At 34.6% G+C, this 15,922-nt stretch overlaps 1 protein-coding gene across 1 annotated transcript; it reads left to right on the top strand.

The window, feature by feature from the left end:
- The first annotated feature begins 7,784 nt into the window (after positions 1 to 7,784).
- Positions 7,785 to 11,819, top strand: LOC148624087 (uncharacterized). Its single transcript, XM_088566578.1, has 2 exons — positions 7,785 to 8,453; positions 10,926 to 11,819. The coding sequence occupies exons 1-2, from the start codon at positions 7,966 to 7,968 to the stop codon at positions 11,812 to 11,814; spliced, it is 1,377 nt and encodes a 458-aa protein (XP_088422704.1). The 5' UTR covers positions 7,785 to 7,965; the 3' UTR covers positions 11,815 to 11,819.
- Positions 11,820 to 15,922: the final 4,103 nt, after the last annotated feature.

Genomic DNA, 15,922 nt, shown 5'->3' with positions numbered 1-15,922 from the left:
CCTATACATAAAATTGTATGATTTAAGTTTTGTACCTTTAATAGACGGAGCTTTTTGTATTGAAACGTGGAAATGGTAATACATGTAATAATCCGGTTGTCTTCAGTTTTAACACACATGTAGGCCTTTAGATTTTCAAGTACTTTGTATCTTATTTCCGAGTAACATTAAGAAAATAGTAAGAAAAAGGAAGCTTTACAATGCTTAATATCACCCGCATCTTCAGTTCGAAAGTCTCAATATCAAATGACACAAATAGTTTTTTGAATTGTTGAAGTTATTTTTTGATAAGTCGTAACAAGTCACGAAATGATGAATCTATTATAACCACATTTCATTCCCAGTTGCAAGACCAAATAACAAATTTAGATCCGCTTACAAGCACAAATTTTACATACGTGTATAAAAGCAAAATTGCTAAGCATTTACATGATGTTTTGTTGGGTGTGTATTTTTTAAATCAAGCAGTCATTCAATTCTTGGTCTCCTGTTGGCAAATCTTCGCGATGGATATATATCTTGCCTTTTAAGAGACGAAAAAAGAGAACCATTCCTTACTATCTTGGATAGTAAGACAGATCATCTGTTTGGTGGGAAGATAATATGTTAGAAACATTCCATGAACAAGGGTAGTTTCAGAATTTCAAAATGAGTTGGAATACGTTTGAGTCCAATTTATAGAGATCTATGTTTAAAGCCGGAAGAAACCTGTAAGAAGTTCTGTAGATGTGAAAAACATGAGTCGATAATGCCATTTAATTTCTTGGATCATCAGCCGAGTATAGGACGATTGGCAATTTGTATGGTGTTAGTACATCCAGTTTATAAGGGTTGACGAACTTTTAGATCAGTTTGTGACCGCTATTCGAGGAAATGAGGAAACTTTCGGGTATCCTAATCGATGTATCACATTCTGATTAATGCACCAGACTATTCACAAAGTAATTATCTGGACTGGTATTCATGGATATAAAACTCAACAGGAATATTTTTACATGTATCACTTACACATTCCTGTTTAAAATCATAAACATTAAAAGAAAACCGTATACCGGTAGGTGAAAATAAGTTGCCAATCGTAACATCAAAGTTGTCAAAACATTCAGTTGAACTCGTGGAATCAAAGCACGATTTTACATACACTACTTTATACTTTCTGGTACTCAAAAAGATACTGTAGATTCTTCTATCTTGACAAAATGAGATTCGTATAACAGAGTACGAAAACCATATCAGTTGACACACAATTAACCACTAGATCACTTAAAACGTCTAACATTCAAAATGTTAATTTGTCAAGATTTTTTTCTATGTTGGTCACGGAGACTAACACCCCGATAATTTGTCTTGTGTTGACCTGCAGACTGGTACCAGTATTGCTTAAGACCATGCTGATTAAAAAGAAGTCAAGAGTTAAGAACCGAGGAACCGATATCGTACAAATCATTTCGTAACTCGCTCATGGCTTAATTGATTTCATCAACAGAAATTTCTTCGAAGCTTAACTCTTCGGAAACACAACTGTTGCAAGGCACTTTAGTTGAAGAGATGGTTTGCTTTTGTACATCGATCTACTAACAATAGTTCACCTCTTCTTGAATTTTGGGTCGACAGTTTTGGAATATTCGTATAAAAGAGTAATCAAGGGAACCAAGGTTATAGCGGTAATCAAAAGAATGTAATCCAGGGACAAAGATCAGACATGGAAAACAGACATACACAACAAAGAACATAAAGTAACTAAAATGATACATACAAAGTAACAAAAGTAAATGAGCAACTCGGACTCCACTAAAAACTGGGAGCATGAACCAGGTGCACTGGTAGGGTAAGCATCCTCTGCTTTTCTAGAAACACCCGCCGAGTTGCTCATAAAAAGTCAAGTCCGGGGTAGACAAACGAGGGAAGGAAAACTATGACCCGTTGAATTAATCAGTTCTCATGGTGCTGATGGATACACCATAACGATCCACGAGTTCATGATAACGACCATAAAACTTCTGTAGTGATGACTTCAATCTTGTAGCAACATAACATTGTTCCAGAAGCCTATTTGTTAGAGTTCTAGCGCGATACAAAAGTCTGCGTAGTTTCGGCAAGCTCTGGCATAACGTATGAGTTGTGATATGAACACTCCATACGCAGGAACCGAAGGGATGTTGCCACAGATGACAGGAAAGTTGACAATTCTGAATGAAAAGTCATCACGTTTGTCGTAAAGTTTGGTCAATAGTTTTCCTTTACCATCGATTTCTAAGTGTAGGTCAAGATATGAGGCTGACTTCACAGAGTCTGTAGTATCCTTTATCTCAAGTTCTTTTGGGTAGATGCGATGTATCAAATCCCCGAAATTAGGATTGTTTAAAGATAATACATCATCTATATAGCGGAAACTGAGATTGAAGGATCTAGCCAAACGATATTCTTTCTTTCTTATCAGATCAGCTATAAAGTCAGCCTCATAAGAGTGAAGGAATAGGTCAGCAAGTAAAGGAGCACAATTTGTTCCCATTGGAACGCCGACCGTTTGTTGAAAAACACGTCCACCACACTGGACAAATATGTTGTCGATTAAAAAGTCCAGCATTTTGTAAACATCTTCCTCTGTATATTTGGAAGATGATTTGGAATTATTTCTTACAAAGTATGAGGAATCTCTACCAAGAACTATATATTTGTATCTAGGTGTACCATCTTTTTTTAGAAAAACAACGATGTATAATGTTTTTAAGTCGGGATTTTAACTGAGTATGGGGAATAGAAGTATACAGTGTTGAAAAATCATAGATTTTAATGCTATTATATTCAGGTAATAGTCTTGAACTGATTGTCTCCAAAAGATCTTTCGAATTTTTCAGAATCCACATTGAATTAATACCACTACGGGAGTAACAAGTATTGTGGTAGGACTGTAGACCCTATTTGACAGTTGTGAATATAGAAGTTAGAAGTTTTGAAAGATGTTTGGTGGTACATTTTGCAGATCCAGCTATGAAACGTTGTTTGTATGGATTCTTGTGAAGTTTAGGAATCCAGTACATAGACGGTAAATCACAATCATCGTCCTTGGTAGAGAGACCAAAAGAGGATAGCACAGATTTATGGTTTTCCACAATCTCTTTTTTTGGAGAGAGTGGTAGCAGTGTAGGTCTTATCACTGCTATTATTTTCTACGTCTACCTCTGATAATAAACATTGGATATAAAACGTTTTGCAGACAAAACAATGTTGTTTTGGGCTTTGTCTGCTGGTACGACAACATATTTGTCATGTTTAGATTGTACAATTTTGTCGTACAGGCCGGTTTTCTCTCACTCGTAAACGTCGTGTTCCCTTTTAGCCTTGTTTATTATATAACGGTTTAATCTGTGTACAGTTCTGCAAATACATATCATACAGTTCACAACACAAGGCTTGCGACTTTGTTTTGTGTGCTTACTGCGTATTTTTCTTAGAATAAAAAATAATCAGATAAGATAAGATAAGAAAATTGTATTTTGATTCGGCATGTCATAAATACATGCACAAGTTCTAATGAGCTTTTGACCGAATCATAAAACAATAACATAACATAAAACAAGGTAAGGACACATACACACAAAGCAATAAATATAATCAAGCACAAAATAAGCATAACATGCAAATATTAAAACATAATGATATAGCAAAGAACTAAGTATAAAAGTATATAAACATGCAGAAACTAAATCTAAAGCAGAAGTACTACTATTCAACTAGAAGCCAAACAAAACATAGCTAAAATAAGTGTGATATATAACAGAAAGTTACCGGCATGCTGAACAGCTACATTCCGAACCATTCCAGGACTGAATTAGACTTTTGAAATTAAAAAAAAAAACTGTTTTCTCTCCTGAAATGGTTGGGAAGGCTGTTCCGGAGTGTTGCCGCAGCATTTTTGTCTTACCGTATCTGCTTGACTTCACCTGAAGCACATCCAATAAGTTTACATACCTGATGGAATATTTAGAATTTTTTACATTTACCAGATTTTTTTTAGACATACAGGGGCAATATTATTAAAAATTTTTAAAGTTTCTAAAGCCATAGTTCTTATCCGTCTGAACTGCAGTGAAGGAACCCGAGCTTTGATGAGGAATTCCTCATGTACGAGACGAAGTGCTCTTTCTTGTACATTTTCTAATTTTTTTTAAATTCTTTTCTGCAAAAAAGTGTCAAGCCAAAGGGCAAAAAATTGAAATTACTCAGAATAAAAGTATGAAATATAGCTGGTTTACTTAAATGATCCAAATAAGAGCCCAATCTTTTTAATACATTTAGTTGCTGAGATGCCTTCCTACAGATCATCAGAATTTAATTGATAGTCAATCTCTATTGCTAGTAATTTCACCGTTTTTTCGCAAGCGAGGTCTGAATTTTGAATGAGGGATTTTTCAAAATGTCTTTTTCTCCACTACAAGAACTTGAAATTTATCAGGATTTGCTTGCATTTTATTAAACCGAAACCAATCAATCAAAATTTGGGACTCAGATTCAAGAGTAGAGAATAACTTATCAAAATCAGGGTTACAAAATGACAAGGTATTATTGTCTGCATAATTATATTGGCTCCTTTATTTTATAAAGAAAAAAATGTCATTTATAAAAACGTTAAACAACAATGGCCCTAAGATAGAGTCCTGAGGTACACGTTTTTGAATGTCAGCCCACCCACTCAGAACATTATTAACTTTAATTTGCTGTTTTCTGTTTGATAAATAAGATTTTAGGAGGGAGACTGAATTTATGTAAACACCGTATGCTGATAATTTATCGAGTAGAATTTCATGGGGGAGGCAATCAAAGACCTTAGAAAGATCCATCAAAACTGCTGCTACATATCTACATATTGGTTTTTGTCAAGAGCAGCTCACCAATCTTCTAATACTCTGAATAGTGTGGTCTGTCATCCATGACCACGTCTGAAAGCACATAGAAAAGGATCGCATATTTTGTCAAAATAATCAGATAATTGTATTTCATATATCTTTTGAAAAAACGTTAGAAAATATTTGAAGGACACTAACAGGTCTATAATTGATTTTTGACAATGGATCATTTTTCTTGAATAAAGGTGTAACATGTGCCTCTTTCGATTTATCAGGAAACAGATATTTTCAATTGACATATTAACAAGAGTGGTAAGGCACTATACAAGATTTACATTGTTTTACCATTTTTGCTGGAATATCATCAGCACCTGTGGCCTTTTTCACATTTGTTTTATGTAAAATTTTCTCTACATTTTCATTAGATACCTCTTTGAATACAAAATTGTTGTTATCATTTCTGATGTTCAAAAATTCATTTATATTGGGATGGTTTGAGGGGTCATATACAACATCTGCTCCAATTTTGTCAGCTACTGTGGAAAGAAAATTATTAAATACGTTTGACATGTCTTTTTTTTAAGTTTTGTTACCAAATTTCTTTGTTGCCTAAATTTCTCCCAATTTTTGTCACTCCGGTTTTTAATAAATTTAGTATATAGCATCATTTGAAACATACATGTAAGTTTTTTTCTCAAGATTTAGTAAAACTTTCATAGAATTTTTCATTTTTCATTGAGGGGAGTTTACATACTCCTATAATGAACCACTTCTGATCATTAATAAAAATTTCATGACAAATATTTTCAATTTTTTCTGATTCAAAAAGTAACCAAGGGAACCAAGGTTATAGCGGTAATCAAAAGAATGTAATCCAGGGACAAAGATCAGACATGGAAAACAGACATACACAACACAGAACATAAAGTAACTATAATGATACATACAAAGTAACAAAAGTAAATGAGCAACTCGGACTCCACTAAAACCTGGGAGCATGGACCAGGTGCACCGGTAGGGTAAGCGTCCTCTGCTTTTCTAGAAACACCCGCCGAGTTGCTCATAAAAAGTCAAATCCGGGGTAGACAAACGAGGGAAGGAAAACTATGACCCGTTGAATAAATAAGTTTTCATGGTGCTGATGGATACACCATAACGATCCACGAGTTCATGATGAAGACCATAAAACTTCTGTAGTGATGACTTCAATCTTGTAGCAACAAAAGAATGTTTTCTACTCGAGGGTAGGTCAGATATGACAAGAATTAATAGTCCGCCGCCATGCTGATTTCGATCACGTCGTTGCAGCTTGTACCCGTCAACTTCGAATAGGTTGTCTTGTAATATCAAGTTTGGATACTGCTATGGTTAATAGGTTACAATATTATCAGTATCTCATCAAATTTATATCTGAGACTGTTAATATTTATGTAGGCGGCGATGAATTTTTTTGGATGTTAACGCCTAGTTTCTTTGAACATTTTGGTTGATGTTGAACCCGAAGAAGATACGTTTAATTCATTGGATAAATTAGGTTCACTGTATACGAATGATTGCTCGCCAAAGAAAGAGTCATTGAAATCAAATGAAGAACATGGTTTGTATATCCATAAGTCAGGAGAATGTTTCATCAGAGTATAATCAGATGGAGATATGTTTACACATTCAATGTGCAATCGGTAGAAACATGCTTTGCATTGGACGGCTCTTTGATTTTTTTGTGGGGAATGATCCCCAATGGCTTTGTAACAGCCAGTAAAATTGTTTATACAGAGGCCCATTTCATCACGTGTACATTTATCAGCAATATGTTCTACTGCAGATCATAATCTGTCTGAATTCATATAACACACGTCTCCTAAGTGTAAATCTTTCTAACACGCGTCCTATTGTGTTGATACCCTTGTCTTGAACCGTACAAGCAGCGGAAATTGATCACTGTAGTTTATACGTATCACAATTGCGTAAGTATCACTGAACTCATAAAGAAACAGTTCGCTCTCCCTATGAAGCATTTAAAACGACGACAATATTCTCTGTATACACTCTACACGTTAACGTACTCCCAAATAGAGGGGAAACGCCCTCGGACCCACGCGGGTCTGTGATTAGGCCAGAGCGTCAACACAGCAGCACAGCCACTAGTAGGACATACTCTGGCTGAGTTCTTCGGCCAGGTACATTGTTGTATCCCGAAGGCTGGGCTCCGCTACCTCCAACCACAAACAGGCATCTACTAACAGAATCCCTGTAAGGGTCGGTCGTCGCGCGAGATCCGCAATGATAGTCAAGACCGTAAAAACCCCATCAGCATCTGTGTACTGACAGAAACCATTATTTTATCATAAAAGATTTGTAAACGACAATATATAGGAAATAAATGACATTGAATAACAGCACGAGTTGGTTCGAAGTCAACGGTTGGTAAGCGGAAGAGGAATAACTCTGACGTAAACCGTGAATGTCCACTCCTGAGAAAACTGAAATTATAGATTAAAATTATTAACATAGCACAAATTACTAAAGCTATTATATTTGTTTCGAAATTCTTCGATGTCACACTTAAATTGCAGACTTATTTCATCTGATCTAATACATTTGCTATTTTTTAAAAAAGATATGCGATAATAAAGCAAGATATATTATCTTGTCATGGTTGTCATCCCTCCTTTTTATTGAAAAAAAAATTGTCATTTTCGTGTGTAAAATTATCAAAAAATGGTAAATAATACCCAAGCACCCCATTTTTCTGAGGAACCTTGGCTGACACCCCTCCTTTTCCTGCAATTACTATCTTAACTGTTATTTCGCTAGATTCGTCGTCCGAAATATTTAGACGCATATCGAGTCTAAACTGTTAAAAATGGACCTATCCTACACTCTCAAAATATCATTTAAATTACCCGGGGTTTCCATAAAATGAACAGGTGATAGATGCATGCTGGGTAACGGTTACCTGTATACCCTGTTTACACGACAATAAATCTTTGGTCTCTACCAAACAATCGATATTTAAATGGTGTCCTTCAATAGGATTACCTGTGAGCTCTTGTTTTAGATTAACGACATGTTTTGTGTACTTATGGCGTGTTGATACGAACTATGTGGACTTTTCTGTATGATGTTCCTCCCAACCAGGAAATTAGAACGTATTTTGAAGATATGTATGAGTTTTGTATGTGTAGCTGGGATCATAGGCGTAATAATACCATGTGTTATTTTCTGGAGAGGAGAGTATGTCCATGTCTTGAAGTCACAGCTAGTGAATGGGGAAATGTGCCCAGGCCCAGACCAAGGGTATTCGGACCAAGTCCTTTCTCCTTATCCAAAATCAATTCATCCCACGAACGGTTGGTATGCAGTAGATGACGAAACTTTATTTTATTTATTTTCTAGTTATTATTTAATTGATAGAGATTATCGTTATATATTACTTATTGGTGCTGTTGACAAGCGAACCTATGAAGACTTACAATGTTCTATGATCGATGGCAAAAACATAAAGTACGTACCGGCCAGTTATAACGCCATGTGGGATGACCAGTTACTATGCAGCAGAGTCAACCCATACTACACAGCAATATGGGACGATCAAATACTATGCAGGTAAGTTGAGTTCTAAAAAAGATGCCAGACTTGAAGGGTTGTAGCGAAACACGACTGCAACTAGTGAGTAGGGCGCTTACCCTACCGGTGCACCTGGCCAATTTACTTTGGTTTCTTTATAGGGTATGTCAGTCTCGTCATGTGACCCCGTGATTTCACGAGAATGGGTCATAGTCTACCATTCAAAAGCATGGAGACTTGTCATTTAGAAAGCGTTTAGTTCAGTGTTGAGAGCAAAACATCTTTTTGTGTAAAAAATACCGACAAAGAATACTAATATCTATTTCTATATGAAAAAAGTTATCAAGAGAAAAATATGAAATATAAGATTTTGCATTGCTATACAGCGTTTCGAGTACTTGGAAGTAAACATTAAAATGCAGATCGGTCTTAGGTTTTCAATACGTTCTAGGTCGTAAATTCCGGTAAAGAAAATGAAACTAGAACGAGACTTACATACCCTATAGCTACGTGTTATTTTGGAAATTTCATATTCTCAATTGTGTGTGTCTGTTCCATGACTAGTGTTTAACATCAGATTATATTCTTTTGATTTCCGCTCGAATCGTGGTTCCCTTGATTACTCTATGTAGTAGATATTTAATCTTTAAACAAAATATGTTATAGCATGCATATATATGTAACTGTTAAATGCTTAACAAAACGTCACGTATTATTGGTATCTATTCTTTTTGCATTGTTAATCTGATTTAATGCTTCATCTATTCATAAGAACTTGTCCCACTCTCGCAGCCGCTAAGTACATGTATATACTACCTTATTTGTCCACTGTACTTCCTCCCACTGTCAATGTACCGTCTTCTAAGTAAGGCTGGGGAGAGTGTGTCTGATTATTTTCAACGAGAATATTGCTACTAGATTGAAGATCAGGAGTAATTCTCGACACCAGACAAAAAAATTAATAATACAGAATACAAGATGTAGGTTTTGAAACCTAACAAATATACAAAGGGTTCAAAATGAGCTTAAACTTATGTGTTTCCTCACTGGTTAAGGTATATTATAAGTTACAATAATATTTATTAGGGTTGGGAGCTTTCAGTATATATCACGAGGAAATCATGAACATACCCGAAGTAAGACATATATCTCCATTTTTATTATTAATGTGTTGCATAAATTGGAGGCCCTAGATACCATTTTTGCCTTTCGAGGGCAATAACTCTGACGAAGAATCGTCCAAAAACTTAACAAGGAATCTTCTTACAATTTCAATCCAATGGAGGCTTTTTGTGAAGCTCTTTGAACCGATGAAGGGAAATCGTCTTTATTTTTTTCCATCTTGAATATTATTTATACATCTAGGAAATATATTCTAGAAATACATTGCGGCCACGTTTTTGACAGGTCAAAAGTAAAATCACAATTTTGTGCAGAATACCTTAGAAACAATTTAACTTTTTAAATAAGAAATCACGGCAAGCATTTTTTTAAACAAAAATAATTGTTAACGGACGACGCCTAGTGTTGTCAATAGCTCACAACTGGTCCTTTATTCCTTGTAATAAATTAAGTCGAAATGAGGAAATATAATTGACAGAAAAACACCAAAAAACTTTTTAGGCATTTCGTAACATTTTGTGACAAATTTAAGATGTGTATATAGTCCGCAAGGTGCATACTCTTACATTATACGCGAGCTCAATGTACTTACTAAACCCCACTATGCATAGATCTCGATCACTGATAAGTGATTTTTTTTCTTTGAAATCTCTAAGTTCTGTAACACAACGTGAACATAAAAAAGAACTTTTCTAACAAAACATGATCACAAACTTCCAGTGATTGGGATTATAAGGCCTCTGCGCCCATTTGTCACATTCCAGCTGAAAATGTCCTATTAAATGCATGATTTTTTTTACAGAGAATGTTCAAGAATGGCACATTGAAATTCTAAAGATCATTCAAAATTGGCCATTTTCAATGTTTTAATCTTGATCATTGAACTACGGATTAAAATTAAAAATAGAATTAATACGAAAGGTTAAAAGGTTTTCTCATAGTAAAATGAGCTTAGAAGGCAAACAAGTTTGATGTATTGTAATAATCACGAACAGAACCAGTGGTCGTATTAACATTACAGTAACAGATTTTACTGAGAATGTCATGAATTGTTGGTAATTATTGACTTGTCACTTTCAAACAATTACCTCTCTCAATGTGCGGAATAGATGGGATCAGTAACAATAGTATGAATGACCAAAAACGTTATGAAATAAAGCTAGATAGATGTGAACATTGGCATTGCTGTCTTAATTCAGAACACCACGTCACCGACAGCCTCTTCAAAATGAGTCACATTTGACAAAACAAACAGCAAAAATAAACAAATAAAAACAAAACAAATAACGAAAACAAAACAAAACAAAAAACCGGAAAAGCCAGTTACATATTTATGATTTCAGTATAAACAAAATCGCAATACTTAATATTACTTGCTTCTATTTTCAGATACAGTCCTGCTTTCTTTACGTGCATTTTACCGAAAGATTTTAAGCCAACCAACATTATACTCTCCAGAAAGTTCTGTCAAGTCCCACAAAGTATGCTTCCAGTCTCATACCCTTCAGAACGAACAAAACAATTTACTGTGTGTATTGCCCCTTTACATGGACCCTACGATAATATTAATGAACTAGTCAGTATGATCGCTTTAAATAGAGTTTTAGGAGCTGACTTCTTTTCTTTTTACATTTATGACAGTACAAAGCGAATTAATGATGCGCTAGAAAATTTCACGAGTCAAGGTTTCGTGGAAATTATAAAATGGAATATGCCGATTAATCTGACTAAAATTCATTATTTTGGTCAAATGGCAGCATTGAATGACTGTCTCTATAGAAATAGACACCGTAGTCAATATATAGTTGTTACTGATATGGACGAATTTATAATACCGCTCAAAGTAAGGAAATGGAGAGAAATGATGTTAGATATGCCAGCTGGTCTTAATGTCTATAGCTTTCAGAGTAAACAATTTAGTGTAGATTTACCCGACATAGATGAGGACTTTTTAGGGAAAGATACCGCTAAAAAGTACGAAGTAAATCCATTACTTAAACAAAAACATGGACCAATTTACGATAGAACTACTCGAACAAAATATATTGTAGAAGCAAGTAGGGTTCAAGAACTAGGTATCCACAATGTGTGGCGACTTAGATCTGGGTCGACTGGAAATGAATATCATGTTCCTTCTGATGACGCTGTGATGTTTCATTATCGACACTGGTTTAATGAAAAAGAAATTTTTACTGGAAAGAAGGACAATATCATGATGACATATAAGGATGAACTATTAAAAACAGTACAGGACTTGCATCTTAAAATAAAGAAGTAACCGTCTTTATATCTTGTTATTTTTCGGAAAAGACTCTAATATGTATGCACATGAGATTAGTATATATAATACTGAATACTAGACACTTAAACAAAAATCGCAAAATTAAATTTGGCAAGTATAAAGTCTATTTACGAAAGGTCCATAACTGTTTATCTTGGTTGTCACAATCATTTTTGGAACTAAATGAAATTTATAAAATGCATGACCATTTAAAGTGTCCAATAAACATCCAAATATTAACCTACCATAACCTGACTCATCCAGTGAACACCATGGCTAATCTATGCTTTTCTATAAAATATCACTATGTAGTAGGAGACTACCTTATCTTGCCATGCTGCACATGCGTGAACTAGTTAAATGGTCAAACCCTCTTACTGATGTCTTGTTGCATAGTAGAATGTAAACTGGAGTAGGTCTCCAAGTTTATAAAAGACTCTACTTATAAAAATGTACTATGTCAAGATATACACTCACACATACACAATAAAAAAGGAGAAAAAAATCAGGATCGCGTATTAAAAAATGTCATTTTCTATTTATTAAATAACACTATAACAATTAAGTTGAAGAAAGGTAGCACTTTCCGTATATCCCTTGCACCCTTCATTTCGTGCATTATAAAGCTAGGACATCGTTGCTTCTAGGAGATAATTCGACTGTCTTTGTGGATATAAACCACTAAAATCCCCAAAAATCTTTCGTATTACATTTGCACGATATGAGTGACGCTGACCATCAGCTGACTTCCAATACTAGGTTTAAATTTTCGTTTTCGTGCAAACATATACACTCAATACTGTTAGACCCGGTTTGCACTCATATGTGGTATTTATAATACATGACGGACTGAGGGGTAGGTTAACGCCCTTGGCTATCATTTGGGCTCTCTCATGGACGGTGTAAAGCATCGAAGCGTTAACACAGTCCCTGGGCATAGTCATACCCGTGAATGTGGGTCATGGTGTATTGGGGAAATTAGTTGTCATGTGACCACGTTCATTCATTAAATTCATTAAATGTATTATCACTTGATTTAATGTCGATCCGTGACCTAGTGATCCAATTTGTGATCTGCATGAACACTTTCCAGTACATGTAAGACAGATAGGTAAATCAACTTATTGGAGCATGCCACTCAATTGATAAAAACTCTTCGAGGCCAAAAACATTATGTTGTGTTTCTGTTCACCATTCTAAAATATTGTAGGATCGGTAGGTAGAGATTTATTTTTATTTAAAATATTTGGAAAGATATGAGTCATAATGACACCTAAGTCAGAATACAATGAAAACAAAATATGCAGATACTAAACATGTAATAGACTTAGTCCACGGCCTAATCCCTTTTGGGATTCGGCGCTTGAGATATTTTTTTTTGTTTTGACGGTGGTGGTCATAACAAAAAATATCTCGAATGCCGAATCCCAAAAGGGATTATCCACGACCAAGAGCACACTCACGGCATACGTGTTTACAACCGTTTCTAAATATAAACAACTAGTATTTCTCTTCGTTTTTCCATCTGGGATAGAAAAAAAACTTTCATTGGCTTAATTTTTTTTTTCTGAAAACAATCGGCAGATTTTTTAATTATTTTTTTTAAAATCACAAATAAAAACTTTTGGGTAGGGGATCTGAAGGAGGGTCGGTAGGGTGACAGGAAACATTTTTTAGGCCTAAATGGATGGTCTATTTATTACTCCAGCAGTGCTAGAAGTTGTCTGGTAAGTATTTTCTGACTTTGGTTGAGGTATAAATAATGTGAGGTTTTCAAAAGCGATTCTGAAAGGTTTTTTTTTTAAATTGTTAAATGTCTTTTTTCAATGGAAAAATACGCATAAAGCAGTCCAGGAAGTAGGTAGATTATTTAAATTGCATTTCATTAAGAACACAAGTTGATATATGGTCCATCTTTCTTCACATTTTGCTGGAAGAAAAACTTGGGGTCAAAGGTTATATAGGACCTTCCTTTTACATATCTTTTAGGAGTTTATGTTCCATACACGTACGCGTATATCATGTATATGAACTTTTCGACGATTTGTTGCAAAAGGCATTGAGGGATCTTTTAAGTTGGGGTAGTCAAATTAGCTGCCCATTATGTACACGTATAAGTACAATGTACATGTAAGTACATTCCCGAGGAGCTCCAACGATTTTTAGTTTTGGTATATATATGTATATGTCAGACTGCATGTACTGACAACTCTTAATATGATTTTTGATTTAACCATTTTTTGTTTATGACTTCGTGTCAATAAAGTAAAATTTGTATATGTACATTAAAATATAATTTTAGTCAACTTCATACTTAAACATTGTACAAATAAATAGTACTCTTTTTCAGATGTTTACCATATAAAATCTGTTATAATACTTCGGGTTTAATTATCATTTTTATTCAATTTCCGAATTATAGAAAACCACCACATTATGACTTTATGTACAGGTTATTGTGTGTAAATAGTTTATGAACTGTACAAGTACGACGGGTCCGTCTAGTCTACATTTGTTAAATCAAGTATGTTTTATACATGTACAAAAGTACATAAAGGGTTAACTGGCTTTTGAAATCAAAACACTTAAATACATGTATGAACACGAATAAAATCTTAACTTGACAAACCTTTTGATTATTTTTCAGGTTTCTGTATACATGTATATGTGCATGTATTTGTATTATTCAAGATTCTCTCTCAGTATTATTTCTCCATTGGAAATGGTAAAATTTGATTTTCAACGTTTGAGCTTTAGCATAAGTGGAGAAATAGTTTAGGAATTAGAAATGGGGTTGTAATAATCTCATTTTCTGGGTTCATTTTATTATGAAATTGTACACGTGCATGTAAGTTAAAATACTTTCAAGACAAAACATATGTATGTTCAAATCTGCTCTTCGGACAATACCAGTCTGCGTCCATACTTGCCCCATGGGCAATACCAGTCTGTGTCCACACTTGTATATAAATTAAAAATGCATGAGCTATTCAATTATCAGAATAATTGACTGTCTATAAACATTTATCTGCAGGACCTCGTGATTCAAGACTTCAAGGCTAATACACCTGACTGTTCTTGCAATAACTCTCCATTCAAATATGGTCCTTCCGGTAACGTCATTACGGGAGATTTAAATATCATCGAAAACGAATCTCTCCGTAAGGTCCTTTCTAAAGGTACCAAGTACCGTGAACCAGTCTCCTCCCTAAATTAGAATTATAATTTTAAAGTTCTTATAGATACCATAGAGGACTACGCAAGAAAATATATAAAACGAGAACAAGAAGACATTGATTTTCTGTCAGAGTGGGTGAAGGCTGTAAGGTCTTTATTTTTGAAACGTATGTAAGTTTTAAGTGTCAATGCTACATCAGTTTTCAAAGACCCCGATGTAGCTAAAACATTGTCTACTATACTTAAAAAATGTGTTGTGGTACTAGCAGACTAAGTCCGAAAAACATTGTTTTGTCTGCAAAACGTATTATATCCAATGTTTATTATCAGAGGTAGAGGTAGAAAACAATAGAAGTAATAAGACCTATACTGCTACCACACTCTTCAAAGAAGAGATAGTGGAAAACCATAAACCTGTGCTAACCTCTTTTGGTCTATCTACTAAAGACGATAATCATGATCTACCGTCTATGTACTGGATTCCTAAGCGCCACAAGAATCCATACAAATAACGCTACATAGCTGAATCTGCAAAATGTACCAACAAATCTCTTTCAAAACTTTTAACTTCTATACTCACAGTTGTCAAAGAGGGTCTCCAGTCCTACCACGACACTTGTTACTCCCGTAGTGGTATTAATTCAATGTGGATCCTGAAAAATTCGAAAGATCTTCTGGAAACCCTCAATTCAAGATTATTATCAGAATACAATAGCATTAAAACCTATGATTTTTCAACTCTTTATACTTCTATTACCCATACTCAGTTAAAACCCCGTCCAAAAACATTATACATCATTGTTACTTAAAAAAAGACGGTACACCTAGAAGCAAATACTGTATGTAGTTCTTGGTAGTGATTTCTCATACTATGTAAAAATAATTCCAAATCATCTTTCAAATATACCAAAAAAGATGCTCGAATTTT

The sequence above is a fragment of the Perna viridis genome, chromosome 2 (genome assembly GCF_037379345.1).
Source record: "Perna viridis isolate PV_CMFRI_1.1 ecotype Kerala chromosome 2, ASM3737934v1, whole genome shotgun sequence".
Lineage (NCBI taxonomy): Eukaryota > Metazoa > Mollusca > Bivalvia > Mytilida > Mytilidae > Perna > Perna viridis.
The sequence above is the reverse complement of the archived record's forward strand: the minus strand, read 5'-3'. Positions and strand labels throughout refer to the sequence as shown.